Source organism: Camelus dromedarius, chromosome X, assembly GCF_036321535.1.
Source record: "Camelus dromedarius isolate mCamDro1 chromosome X, mCamDro1.pat, whole genome shotgun sequence".
NCBI lineage: Eukaryota > Metazoa > Chordata > Mammalia > Artiodactyla > Camelidae > Camelus > Camelus dromedarius.
The window spans coordinates 33,605,827-33,620,425 of NC_087472.1; the positions used below are offsets into that span (position 1 = coordinate 33,605,827).

The 14,599-nt window shown below is 34.6% G+C and overlaps 1 protein-coding gene across 3 annotated transcripts in view; it reads left to right on the top strand.

Moving 5' to 3' along the window:
• The window catches only part of RNF128 (ring finger protein 128), a 75,332-nt gene extending 63,257 nt beyond the window's left edge, over nt 1–12,075 (top strand). For 2 of the 3 annotated variants that reach the window (XM_010987747.3, XM_064482887.1), the window contains exons 4-7: nt 2,880–2,962; nt 3,834–3,930; nt 4,968–5,136; nt 10,653–12,075. In XM_010987747.3, the coding sequence (XP_010986049.1) occupies nt 2,880–2,962; nt 3,834–3,930; nt 4,968–5,136; nt 10,653–10,786 (483 nt within the window). In that variant the 3' untranslated portion in view covers nt 10,787–12,075. Of the gene's footprint in view, nt 1–2,879; nt 2,963–3,833; nt 3,931–4,967; nt 5,184–10,652 lie in introns of all 3 variants that reach the window. The other variant, XM_031446201.2, reaches the window with a different exon arrangement.
• Nucleotides 12,076–14,599: the final 2,524 nt, after the last annotated feature.

Sequence of the window (14,599 nt, forward strand, 5' to 3'; positions counted from 1 at the left end):
AAATGCTATTTGTTTTAAAGCAATGCTACTAAGCCATTGTTAAAAGATAAATGTTCTTCCAAAATATGACTTTTTAACCTATTTGATACTGGAGGTAGGCTGAATAATGGCCCCCAAAGGTATCTACATCCAAATCCCTGGAACTGGTAAATGTTACCTTTATGGCAAAAGGGACTTTGCAGATGTGAATAAGTTAAGGATCTTGAGGTAGGGAGATTATCCTGGATTATCCAGGTGGTTCCTATATATAATCACAGTATCTTTATGAGAGAGAGGATAAGGGACATTTGACTACTATACAGTAGGAGATGTGACAATGAAAGCAAGAGGTTGGAGTGATAAGAAAGAGGCCATGGTCAATATCAGTAAAAGAATAAGTTTGTGTCATTTTGAGACACTAAGTTATGGTAATTTGATACAGCAACAACAGGAAGTTAATACAGTGCTTCAGTACAACTTTACTTGAACATCCATTTTCAGATTTAGCACAGTTGAAAACTATCATTGATATATAAAACATGTATCCAAAGAAAAGCTATGGAAGTTTGTACTATACTTCAATAAAAAATAGCTATAGAACTTACTGAAGTAAAAAATACCGTGTAAATGGCACCAAAACCATTATCTACTTAGGTATAAATCTTACAAAATATGTACAAGATCTGTATGCTGAAAACTGCAAGAAAGAAAGAAATCAAAGAAGCCCTAAATAAATGGAGGGATATACCACGTTCATGGGTTAGAAGACTCTCTGTTGTCAAAGATGTGAATTCCTCCCAAACTAATCTATAGATTCAATGCAGCTTCAGTGAAAATCCTACTTGTATCTTTTGTAGAAATGGACAAGTTGATTCGAAGTTTATTTGGAGAAGCAGAAGAACTAGACTAACCAAAACAATTCAATAAAGAACAAATTTGGATGACTCACATTATCTGATTTGCAGAATTATGTTAAAGCTACAGTAATCAAGCAAGTGCGGTATTAGAGAAAGAATAGACCTTTAGCTCATTGGATCAGAAGAGAGAGTCCAGAAATAGAGCCACATATATATGGTCGATTGATTTTCAACAAAGGTGCAAAGGCAGTTCCAAGAGGAAAGGGCAGTCAATTGTTGGCTCTCCACATGCAATGAATGAATATCCATATTCCAGAAAAATGAACCTCAATCCATACTTCATGCTGTCTGTCAAAATTAACTCAAAATGGATCACAGACCTAAATATAAAACCTAGAACTATGAAATTTTAAAAGAAAACTTTGGAGAAAAGCATCTTCATAGCTTTGGTTAGACAAAGATTACTTAGATATGCCAAAAACAAGTCCATTAAAGAAAAAAATTAGAAATTTGACCGTCAAATTAAGAACTTTTGCTCTTTGAAAGACACTGTTAAGAGAATGAAAAGGCAGGCCACAGACTGGGAGAAAATATTTGCAAATCACATATCTGATAAAGGACTGTATCCAGAATATATAAAGAACTCTCAAAATTCAAGAGAAGAAAACAATCTAGTGGAAAAATACATAAAACAGGTATTTTACCAAAGAAATATATGGCTGGCAAAAAAAGCACATAAAATGATACTTAATATCACTAGTCATTAGGGAGATGCAAAGTAAAACCACACTGAGATACCACAGCACATTCATTAGAACGGCTAAAACCAATTCAACTGACAATACCAAGAGCTGGCTGGATGTATAACAACTGGAACTCTCATGCATTTGCTGGTGTGAATGCAGTGTACAGCCAGTCTGGAAAACAGTTTGGCAGTTCTTTATGAAATCAAACATACACTCTCCAAAGAACACAGCAGTCTCACTACTAGGTGTTTACCCTAGAGGAAAAAAATACGTTCACACAAAAACTTGTTCACAGTTGTTCATGGCAGCTTTACTTGTAATTACCAAAAACTGGAAAGAACCCAGATGTTCTTTAAATGGTGAATGGTTTTAAAAAACCGTGGTACATCCATATCATGGAATACTATTTAACAATAAAAGGGGGGAATCCTTGCTGGTACATACAACAACGTGGATGAATTGCAAATGCATTATGTTAAATGAAAAAAGCCAGACTCAAAGGCTATGTAGTGCACAATTCCACTTACAATGACATTCTGGAAAAGCCCAAACTATAGGCCCTGAAACAGAGATGAGTGGTTGCTGGAGGATGGGGGTGAAAGGAGGGGTTAACAACAAAAGGGTATAGAGGACTGTCCTCTATAATAGGGGTAATAGGACTATCCTATATCTTGATTGTGGTGGGGATTAAGCAACTGCGTGTTTGTGCAAACTTGCAAAACTGTATACTCAACATTGCAGTGAATTTTACTGCGTGTGAATTATATCTTACTTTTTTTGATGGAAAAACATAGCCATAGACCTTACAGCAGCGTGTGAATTCTGAAACCAGGAAAAGGTTTAAATCAGTGCTACATGTTTCCCTTTGTACTGTTCCTCTTTGGTTGACTTTATTCTTTTACTTTTTAAAGTCTAAATATTGCATTTGATTTTCCAATTTCAATTACGTAATAGAGTGTTATCATCTATAGTCACTGTGTTTTACATTAGATTCTCAGACCCTATTCATCTTATAGCTGAAAGTTTATACCCTTTTACTAACTTCTCCCTATTTCCCCATCCCTTACCCCTGGCAACTACTTTTCTACTCTCTGTTTCTATAAGTTTGACTTTTTTTAAGATTCCAATTAAGTCTAAATAATTTTAAATCACTTACTGAAACAGTCAGTTTAGTGATGTCCTGCTCCTCCTTCTGTAGGAATTGATGCAATTTAAATACATGTATATTCTGATCTTGCTCTCTAGTCTAATGTATTTTCTCTTATCCATCAGACTAACAGTAACTGTTTGCTCATAGGAAATTGGCCCTGATGGAGATAGTTGCGCTGTGTGTATTGAACTATATAAACCAAATGATTTGGTGCGCATCCTAACCTGCAAGTAAGTTTGATTTTCTTTTATGTCATTAATAAGACTAGCTGATTTACAAAAATGGTTGCACTGGGGGAAACTATTTTGGATGTTTCCAATGTGATATAAAGAAAGTGTTTATTTTTTTAACTTATTTTCATTAAAATATAGGTGAATGCTTTATTTTTAATATCACTGGCATTGGTATAAGGCTAATTATATAAAGTTTCCATAATCTGGTGCAGTTTGGAAGCTAGTTCCATAAATAACTGAGAGCCTAGCCAGCACCACTGTTTATTTAGTTATTTGTGTTTTGGGGAGGAGGTGGAGGGTGTGTGTGTGTTTGGTACTGGATTATTTAATTCAAAATAATTCTGACAATCTTACTGAGAAAAAAATAAAATCAACATATGAGTACCTATTTGGAAGTCTTCATTCTTTTGGTTTCTTATTGTCCCTCTCCTGGAAGTTGTCTCTTCCTTTTAGCTATTAAATGGTGGCATTCTCAGAACTTCTCACATTGCCTAATGTATCGGAATTATGTTGCACTTGATACTTTATTGTACTATATTGAGAATGACTAACTGTTAGGGAATAAAAAGATAATGAAGATCTGAATTACTGAACAAAGTCTTAGGTCAGGTAGCTTCTTAGCCGTTTTTCAAGTAAGTAGTGTTGAAAATAATTTTTATGAAGCTAGGGTAATGAGGCTTTTATATTTAGGTTCCAAATTTTGTTTCTGTGGCTCCTTCTTAGGATTTATGCTGTAATAGTGTGTTTAAAAGGGGCGAAAATACATAAGTTAAAAGACTAAGTAAAATTATAGGGCTAACCTCTTAGTATTTTAGGCAAAGTGTTGTTGCTATTTCACAGCTGATAACCAATTTTTTTCCTTCATTAGCCATATTTTCCATAAGACATGTGTTGACCCATGGCTGTTAGAACACAGGACTTGCCCCATGTGCAAATGTGACATACTCAAAGCTTTGGGAATTGAGGTAAATGTTGCTGAACTATTTATATGAAGGAACTTAAGTGGTGTGTTATTTATATACCTGGGCCTTCAGGAAAACAACATTCATATTTTTTAGCTATGTAATGTGATAGACTTGCAGTTTATAACAGAAATTGGACCGACTTACATCACAGTGACAGTGAGGTGCCATGTTGTACCACCTCCATTTTCCTTCTTTCTTCTTCTCAAATGTACTTATTATTTGGTCAGAATGTGAAGTGATGACCTGAACTGACTTCTGATACATACCCCTTGCTCTTTTTCACTCTTAGCAACCAAACCAGTAGTTAAATGAGCATGTAAAGTTTGAGAAAGCATGATAAGTATTGAATTGTAGTGTATTTGGTAAATAAACACTGCCTATTTCACAATACACAACAGAAAGTCAAGCTCAACAAAAATCTTCCTGACTTGAGGAGATATATAGATGATGGTGATCCCCAATTCCCCTAGGGGACAGCATAAGAATTTTTTTTTTGAGTGCCCACCTTGTACCAGGCATTATATTATAAACTGTTGGGATCACCCAGATGAACATGTCAGATGTGAAGGCAATCTACCTGTAACATCTTTAACCCCATTGGACCCAGTTCTTCCAGTTGCTCTGGCTGGGGCAGCAAGAAATTTTTTTAATCATCAAAAGGGATTATAAACAAGGACCTACTGTATAGCACAGGGAACTATATTCAATATCTTGTAATAACCTATAATGGAAAAGAATCTGAAAAATAATTTATGTGTATATGTGTGTGTGTGTGTGTGTGTGTGTATATATATATGTATATATATATATATACACACACACACACACACATAAGTGAATCACTTTGCTGTACACCTGAAACTGACACGACATTGTAAATCAACTAAACTTCAATATAAAGGAGGGAGAGGGTTATAGGTTTAAAAGGTTAAGAAGCATTGCTCTAATAAGTCACCTGTGAAGAAACTTTGTAATGATATGTCAAAGAAGCATATGGATTCTGAGAGCCTCTTAATGCGTTCAAATGCTTTCCACAGGTGGATGTTGAAGATGGATCAGTGTCTTTACAAGTCCCTGTATCCAGTGAAACATCCAATAGTGCCTCTCCTCACGAAGAGGATAATCGCAGTGAGACTGCATCGTCTGGTTATGCTTCAGTTCAGGGAGCAGATGAACCGCCTTTGGAGGAACATGTGCAGTCAGCAAGTAAGCACCACGCTGAGGGGCAGCAAGCACCCCACAAATGATCCATTGTGAGTTATACCGCTGGCAGAGTACTCCAGTTTTTTGACATTTGTTCCATTCATCCATTAACACATTCCAGTTTTTTTTTCTAGTAAGAGTGAGGTAGTGCAGGAGGCACCCCTACCTTAACTTAATATGTACATATTCAAATATACCTGAAATAGATGAAATGCATTAAGAGTGAGGATTATTCATAGAAGAAAAAGGTTTTTTATTGGAAAGCTTCTCACCAGTGCATTTAAGAGGTGGCTTATTAATTTACAGAGGCTAAGGAGATACTTTAAACTTTAGAAGCCATTGTTTATTGCAGATCAATCAGAAATTAGGATAAATAAATTAAGATAAGGCAGTCCTGGCATGATAAAGTAGAATTCAGTTTTCAAAACCTTGATCTATACACAACTTGTTCAGGACCCATGTTTGGCACAGATGGGAAACTGTTTTAGAATGATATGTGCTGCCACCTGTTGATTATTTGCCATGAAATGAACAAACCATGGAAACTAAAGTTGAATGTATTGATTTCAAAATTCATGTGAATCAGTATTTGCAACTTAGTGATGTAATACCAGCAGAGAAATTTTAGGGAATTTTGTTACTTTTTTCTTTAGAGAAAACCCCTATACAAATTACTTTCCCTTTCTTTAACTTCCACCTTTTCTTCATGGTTGTTGTTGGTTTGATAGTTATTTTCTTGATCCTCATTTTGAGATAACCTAATACTGGCATAAAAGTAGAAGGAAAACAAAATGTCAAGATGACTTGTAAAAGTTTCAGCTTCCTATGACATAAACCTTCATCCTCAGTTGGTTTATTAGTGCCATAGATACCATTTCTACATATGTCACGAGGAATGCCATCATGTAAATGCAAACCTCATATTGTAATCTAATCTTCAGACATTTCCTAGAGTACAGAGTAGTCATAGGAATCTTAATAATCGGTGGCTTAGTCTACCTATAATAAATAATCGTTGTTTATTTGCCCCTGATGATATTTTTTTTTTGTTCTTGTAACTGTGTGGTAATAGAATTTATTGAAGATAAAGGAGAGTGAGTGTACAGGGTAATTCATTTCATTGCCAGGCCAGTTTTTTAAAAAGTCCCAACCTACTTTTTTTTGTGTTTTGCTCTTGTGGGAGAGGGTAGGAGGCAGAACAATTTTTTGCAGAGAATTTGAGAAGCAAATAAAATGACGATCCACATCCCTTTTCCTGTATTCTTTATCTGTGTGAATGGTAGTAACACCTTCCCAAGTGCCTCAAACCAGGAACTACAGAGGTCATAAATTCTTCCCCCTCTTCTTTCCTATTGATTCAATATCATCTTTCCTCTAATCCATCCCCTAATTTCCAACCTTAATTCAACAGCCATAGCTTGAGCCGCTATCTTCTCTCTGCCCATTCTTTCCACTCTTCCTCCCCCAAGAAATTGGAAAAGCCCAATCTAAATCCTGTTCCTCCTTTAAAACTTGCTCCACTTTAAGAAGCCTCCCTTGACTCACATGTGTGGCCCTACTGTCTGCTTCCATAGATCTTCTACCATTGCACTTATTGCACTGAATTTTAAAAGTCCCTTTGGGTAGGGACAGTGTCTTATTATTCACTGTTGGTATACCCAGCACCTAGCACAGACTGCCACATAGTAGACATTCAAATAAGTGTTGAATGAATGACTACATAGGAAAGATTTAATTTTATCTATGACTATATATTAGTAGTTCGGGTGTCTTGCCTATTAACCATTGATTATTGGTGATAGTTGATTTAAATAACGTTTGGTAAACATACAGTTAATTACTTCATACCTATGTTTTCCATCACTGTGCTCAATTATATTAGAGCAACTGGCTTTCAAACTTAAGCATACATTGAGTCACCAGGAGGGCCTGTTAAAACAGAGAGGAAACAATCAGTTTCTGACTCAATAGGTCTGGAGTGGAACCTGAGAATTTTCATTTCTAGTAAGTTTCCAGGTGATACTGATGCTGCTGGTCCAGGGACCACACTTTGAGAACCACTGAATCAGGGCTCTAGTTCTTAACCCTGGCTGCACATTAGAATCACTCAGAGAAACTGTAAACATTGCTGATATCTGGACTCCACTCCAGAATACTTAAATCAAAATCCGTGAGATGCAGGGCCCAAGCACAGGTTTGTTTCTTTTTTTTTAAATTTCAAAATAATTTCGGCCTGACTGAAAAAAGAATTCAAAACTATTACCTCTGTAGAAATGAGTTTGGCATTTTTTTTTAGATTCTACATATAAGTGAGATCATAGACTATTTGTCTTTCTCTGGTTTATTTCACTTAGCACAATGCCCTCAAGTCCATCCGTGTTGTTGCAAATGGCAGGATTTCCTTCTTTCTCATAACTAAATGTTATTCCACTGTGTATATATCACATTTTCTTTATTTGTTCATCAGCCAGTAGACACCTAGGTTACTTCTATGCCTTGGCTTTTGTGAATAATGCTACAGTGAACTTGGAGGTGCAGATATCTCTTCAAGATAGTGATTTCATTTACTTTAGATATATATACAGAAGTGGGATTGCTGGATGATATGGTAGTTCTAGTTTTAATTTTTTGAGAACCTCCACACATGTAGAGCTATACCAATTAACATTCCCGCCAATAGTGCATTGGGGTTTTCCTTTTCTTCACATCATTGCCAATATGTATTTCTTGTCTTTTTGATAACAGCTATTCTAACATGTGTGAGGTGATATCTCGTGGTTTTGATTTGCATTTTTCTGATGATTAGTTATGTTGAGCATCTTTTCATGTACCTGTTGGTCATTTGTATGTGTATGTGTTATTTGGAAAAATATCTACTCAGTTCTGCCCTTTTTAAAACCAGATTATTTGGGTTTTTGCTATTGAGTTGTATGAGTTCCTTATATATCTTGGATATTAGCCCCTTATCTGATATGTAGTTTGCAAATATTTTCTCCCATTTTGTAGCTTGTCTCTTCATTCTGTTGATTATTTCTTTTGCTGTGCAGAAGCTTTTAGTTTGACATAGTCCCATTTTTTGATTTTTGCTTTTGTTGCTTGTGCTTTGTGGTGTCATATTTAAAATCATTGCCAAGACCAGTGTCAAGGAGCTTTTCCCCTATGTTTTCTTCTAAGAGTTTTATGGTTCCAGGTCTTAGTTTTAAGTCCTTAATCCATTTAGAGTTCATTTTTGCAAGTAGTATAAGATAGGGATCCATTTCATTCTGTTGTATATTTATCCAGTTTACCCAACACCATTTATTGAAGACTGTCTTTTCCCCATTGAGTGTTCTTGGCTCCCCTGTCAAATATTAGTTGACCTCATACACATGAGTTTATTTCTGAACTCTCAGTTCTGTTCCACTGATCTGTGTGTCTGTTTTTACACTAGTACCATACTGTGTTGATTACTATAGCTTTGTAGTACAGTTTTAAATCAGGAAGTGCAATGCAACCCACTTTGTTCTTCTTTCTCAGGATTACTTTGGCTATCCAGGGTCTTTTGTAGTTTCATATGAATTTTAGAAATTTTTTTCTATTTCTGTGAAAAAATGTCATTGGAATTTTGATAGGGGTTATGCTGAATCTACATATAGTTTGGGGTAGTATGGACATTTTAATAACATTAATTCTTGTGATCCACAAACATGGGATATCTTTTCATTTATTTGTGTCTTCAGTATCTTTTATCAATGTCTTTCAGTTTTCAGTGCAAATCTTTTATCTCCTTGGTTAAATCTACTCATAAATATTTTATTGCTTTTTGATGCTATTGTAAACGGGATAGCTTCCTATATTTCTCTTTCAGATATTTCATTGTTAGTGTATAGAGATGTGGCTGATTTTTGTATGTTGATTTTGTAAGCTGCAATTTCAGTGAATTCATTTATTAGTTTTAACAATCTTTTGGTGGTATCTTTAGCATTTTCTCTATATAAGGTCATGTCACCTGGAAATAGATAATTTTACTTCTTCCTTTCTGATTTTGATGCCTTTTATTTCTTTTCCTTTCTAATTCCTCTGGCTGGGACTCCCAGTACTATGTTGAATATGAGTGGTGAGAGTGGGTACTATTGTCTTGTTCCTGTTGAGTATGATGTTAGCTGTGTGTTTGTCATATATGTCCTTTACTATGTTTGGGTATGTTCCTTCTTTACCCAGTCTGCTGAGAGGTCCACATTGCATTTAATTGTCTTTTTTTTGTCTCCAATCTGTGACTCTTCTTTAGTCTTTGTCTTTCTTGACCTTGACACTTCCGAAGGCCACCAGTCAGTTATTTAGTAGAATGTCCCTCAATTTGGAATTGTCTGCTGTTTCCCAATGACTAAATGAATTGTCCATTGTCTATTTCTAGCAAGAATACCACAGAAATTATGTTGTGCCCTTCTCTACTTCATATCATATAATGAGGCACATGATTTCCATGTCTTATTACTAATTATTTTAACTTTCTTCACTTGGTTAAGGTGGTATCTGCCAAGCTTCTGCTTTTAAAGTTATTATTTTTCCCTTTGCAATTATTATTTTATAGAGAGACACTTGAAGACTATACAAACATCCTGTCTCATCATACTTTTACCTACTAATTTTCACAATCATTGATGCCTCTTGCTTGCAGTAATTATTACTGAAGTGTGTGCCAAATGGTGATTTTCTGTTTCCATCCTTCTTTCTACATCAATTAAGCTTCTATTTTAAGGAAGAGCTATCCCTTTCTCCATTTATTTATTCAATTATTCATTTATAATAGTATAGACTCATAGATATTTCTTTGACTCCATAATACTATTTTCATGATTATTAGATTGTCCTAGATTTAGTCATTGGGAATTCCCTCAAGTTGTTTTGTTTCCTTTCAACAGACCCCATCCTTTTTTTTTTTAACATTTTTTATTGATTTATAATCATTTTACAATGTTGTGTCAAATTCCAGTGTAGAGCACAATTTTTCAATTATACATGAAAATATATCCTTTTTTTTTTTTTTTGAGTACATCCTTGCTTTCTGGTACCACAAGATGTTCTAGGCCAGGGATTGGCAAACTTTTTCTGTAAAGGGCCAGAGAGTAAATATTTTAGGCTTTGAAGGCCATAGATCTTTGTTGCTTTTTTTGGGTAGGAGGGGATGTTTTATCTTACAACCTCTTAAACATGTGAAAACCACTCTTAGCTATGGACTTGGCTTGCAGGCTGTAGTTTGCTGACCCTTAGGCTAGAATCTAGGTTAGTCTTATACTCTCCTTGCCTTTGCCCTAAAATCAGTTATTTCTTCAGAGTGTGGGGGCTTTTATTGGAGAACAGTACTTCAAAACTAAGATCTGGGCACTAGGTATGCTAAAATTATTAGAGGAGCAGGGAATGTGTTGCTAACCAGAGTATGTTGGAATTAGATAAGAAAGGCTTCTTAGACATGCCTATTGAATTTTGTCTTAAAGAAGAGGAGGTAAAAATCATCCTAAAATTGCCATTTCTTTTTAAAGATGAGAATCTGCAGCTGGTAAACCATGAAGCAAGTTCCATTGCAGTGGATGTTGTTCCTCATGTTGTCAACCCAACCTTTGAAGAAGATGAAAGTCCTGATCAAGAGACTGCTGTTCAAGAAATTAAATCATAAAATCTGTGTCAATAGAAAACTTGAACCTTTAGTGATAACAGAACTGCCAATCAGGGCCTAGTTTACTATTAATGAACTGGATAAACTTAATAAAATAAGAATGATACTGAAAGTGCTGAGATGACTAATATTATGCTATAGTTAAATGACTTAAAATACTTAACCTATTAACTTTTTTCCACAAACTCATTATAATGTTTTTCATAGGCAAGTTTCCTCTCAATAGTGGTAGCAACATTTTTAAACATTCAAAACTCTCATCAAGTGGTCATGTTTTTCATTTATAACAATTTTCTTATAAAAACATGTTGCTTTTAAAATGTGGAGTAGCTGTAATCATTTTATTTTATGATAGTATCTTAATTAAAAATACTACTACTTTAGCTTGGGCTATATGTGTCAGGGTTTTTCTCCAGGTGCTTATATTGATCTGGAATTGTAATGTAAAAAGCAATGCAAACTTAGGCTAGTACTTCATGAAATGTCTATTTAAGCTACATTAAGTTGATAGAACAAGGTTAAAGCAAAATATTCATTTTAACTATTTCTTGTTTTTAAAATTAGGCTAAATGTACTTCATGTGAGTGTCAAGCAAAGTTTATCAGAGAATATGGACTGGACTGGATTGATTGGTATATTAGTGACACCAATTTGACAAAAGATTATAGACAAAAACTTTCCTCACAAAAATGCTGTATGACTATTTCTCAAACTTAGAGGATTTTCAAAAGCAGAGTATATAAATCATCATACTACTTGAAAATGATTATGAATAAGTCACCCCAAAATTGGTAATTGATCTTTGTGTATGAACTTCTCTACAGAAGTTAGTCTGTAGAAAATGTTGTCCAAACAATGTTGACTTTGAAAATTGAGTTTACATTTTACCTCAATGGGCTAAAATAACATTAGGTAAACTAAAATTCTGTCCATGTAGCTACAAATTTCGTGAATGCATTTTCTTGGTGTTTGAAAAAGAATTGGGGGGGGGGAGAATTCCAGGTGCCTTAATATAAAGTTTGAAGCTTCATCCACCAAAGTTAAATAGAGGTATTTAAAAATGCACTTTATTTGTATTCTCTGTGGCTTATCTTTGGTTTTAGAGTTGTTTCCAGTGCAAATTCCAGCAGAATTTAGGCAAAAGCAGAAAAGACATGTATTTTTGTTGGCTAAATGTAGAATGGATGAACCATTGCATTCTTGTACACTGATTTGAAATGCTGTAAATATGTCCCGATTTGTATTGATTCTCTTTAAATATAAAATGTAAATAAAATATTCCAATAAAAGTTTGTGTCTAGTGTTTCACTCCCATATGCTAACTTTTAATATATGTTTGGATTTGGGAGGGAAAAAAATGGTTGGATGTAAATGGTCATTGATCTATTTGATCAATAAAAACTAACACTTTAGTGTGATAAATATTTACATATTGCATTACATAGGGAGGAACTGCTCCCGTTATAATATAACTGAACTTGCCATGAGTTGTTTTTAAACGTCAGCAAGGTAAATAATGAGGTTTGACCACTGTTAATATAAGGTTAGAAAAAGACCATGATGCCAGTCCATCTTTTTTGTTTGTTTTTTGTTTGTTCTCTTTTGTTTTTTATATACATTTCAGGTTTTTTTGTTTTATGGTTTTTTTTATGCTAGCCCATCTTTATATGACCCAAGACATAAGGCCATTTAATTGCTTTATGAATTTATCTTTTCCTTCAGCCTTCTCTTTGGCAGTATGATTGTTAGGATGTTGTTAATGAGTTGAGTGCATCTCTTTATTTTGCCAAACATGCTAAGAATAAACAGATGCTTAGAACACCTAAGAACCATGATTATCAAACCAAGGTTTATGTATGTCTTATGTGGCAATATGCTAGGGGTATGTGTGTGTATGTGTGTGATGCCATGCAATAAATTTGGCCTATATTCTTAGGAAGTTAATTATTTCAAGCTCTGTGGAGGTGTTTTTTTTGGGATTTATAATTTTTGGAATTTTAATACCTGGATTTAAGTATAATCTACATACCAAAAATTCACCCGTTGTAAATTTATGGTTCCGAGGTACTTAGCAAATGTATAGAGTTGTGCAACTATCACCACAGTCTGGTTTTAGAATATTCCATCAGCCCCAAAAGTCCCTTCACACCCATTTGCACTCAATTTCTGTCCCCATTCCCAGCCCCAGGCAACCATCAGTCTACTTTCTGGCTCTAAGGATTTGCCTATTCTGGATGTTACATATAAATGGAATCATATATGGCCTTTTGTGACTGGCTTCTTCCACTTAGCATAATATTTTCAAGGTTCACCCATGTTGAAGCATGCATCAGTACTTCATTCTTTTTCATTACTGAATATTTTATTGTATAGTTATTCCACATCTGGTTATCCACTCATCAGTTAATAAACACTCAGATTGTTGATAATGCTGCTAGGAGTGTCCACATCCAAGTCTTTGTGTAGCTATATTATGTTCTTGATTTTATTGGGTATATGCAGAGGAGAGGAATTCTATGTCACTTGTGAATTTTCTTCCTGCTATTATCTTTTGATAATAAAGAGTTTGAGCAACAGATTTTATTACTTTCACATAAAATATAAGCTGATTGCTTTAACAGTGGCAGTAGATATACCTGTGTGTATAGTAGTTTTCAACTTAAAGAGGGGTTTTCTCAGAGTTCATTTGTAAGATTATAGAAGTCAGGTTGTATTATCTTATACATAAGAATATACATGGTTCCCAGGTAAATCAGCAAAAATACATTTAAAGATACAATTGGATTGCTAGGAATAGTTCTCCTCCCCAACCCCCCACATCTAGTTTTGGTTCATTTACTAAATATTTTAATTAAGTTCTATAATATTTGGAGAAATTTTATCACTTTAGGTTATAGCAAATTTTGAGTTATTTACCTTACTCATTGCTGCTGCTTTTTGGAGTGGAATTTTAAAATATTTAAAAACATACTAAACAGTATAAAATTTAGATTTACATGCTACATGAAATTCATGATTATGGTGGGCACTTGGACCTCCAAGAAAAATGTTCATTCTCCTCTACCTTAGAGATAACTCAGTGAAAAGTTTGAAAAACACCACCCACTAGTTCTTAACTTTTTTTTCTCCAGAAACATACAACCTCATGAATATGAGACACTTGTGGACAGGCCTAGATTTGGATGGTTAAAGAGCAGTAGATAGAAGTAGGGTTTAGCATAGATAGTTAATGGCCATTTCTCCTCAAACCGACATCCTAGTTCTGACCCATTTCCTTAGAAAATTTTAATGGGAATTCCCTGATATGAACTTTTTAAAAAAGGCAATTCAATCATCTAAAAAAACTTAATTCATTAATAGAGCTTGTTTTTTGCATTCTTTTTTATTGAAGTATAGTCAGCTTACAATGTGTCAATTTCTGGTGTACAGCATAATAGAGCTTATTTTTTAAAAGATGCTTATGTAGCTCTTCATGGAAACATGATTAATCACCCCCCAATTTGCTGTAAACTTTGATTTTCAAATACCTAATTTGCTTTCAATCAGTGCATCTAAAACTTTAATATGCCTACAAATTACCCAGGGATCTTGTTAAAATGCACATTCTGATTCAGCAGGTCTGGAATGAACTCTGAGATTCTGAGTTTGTAGCAAGCTCCCAGGTGATGCCAATGCCGCTGGTCCCGGGAATGTATTTTGAGTAGTAAAGTTTTAGATGGCTCGCCTCTAGTAGTGCTCCAACTGTTTTGAATCTTACTGTTTCTAAACCTGCTGTAGACTGTAAAGCATCAACTCAGCTTGTGAAATTCATTT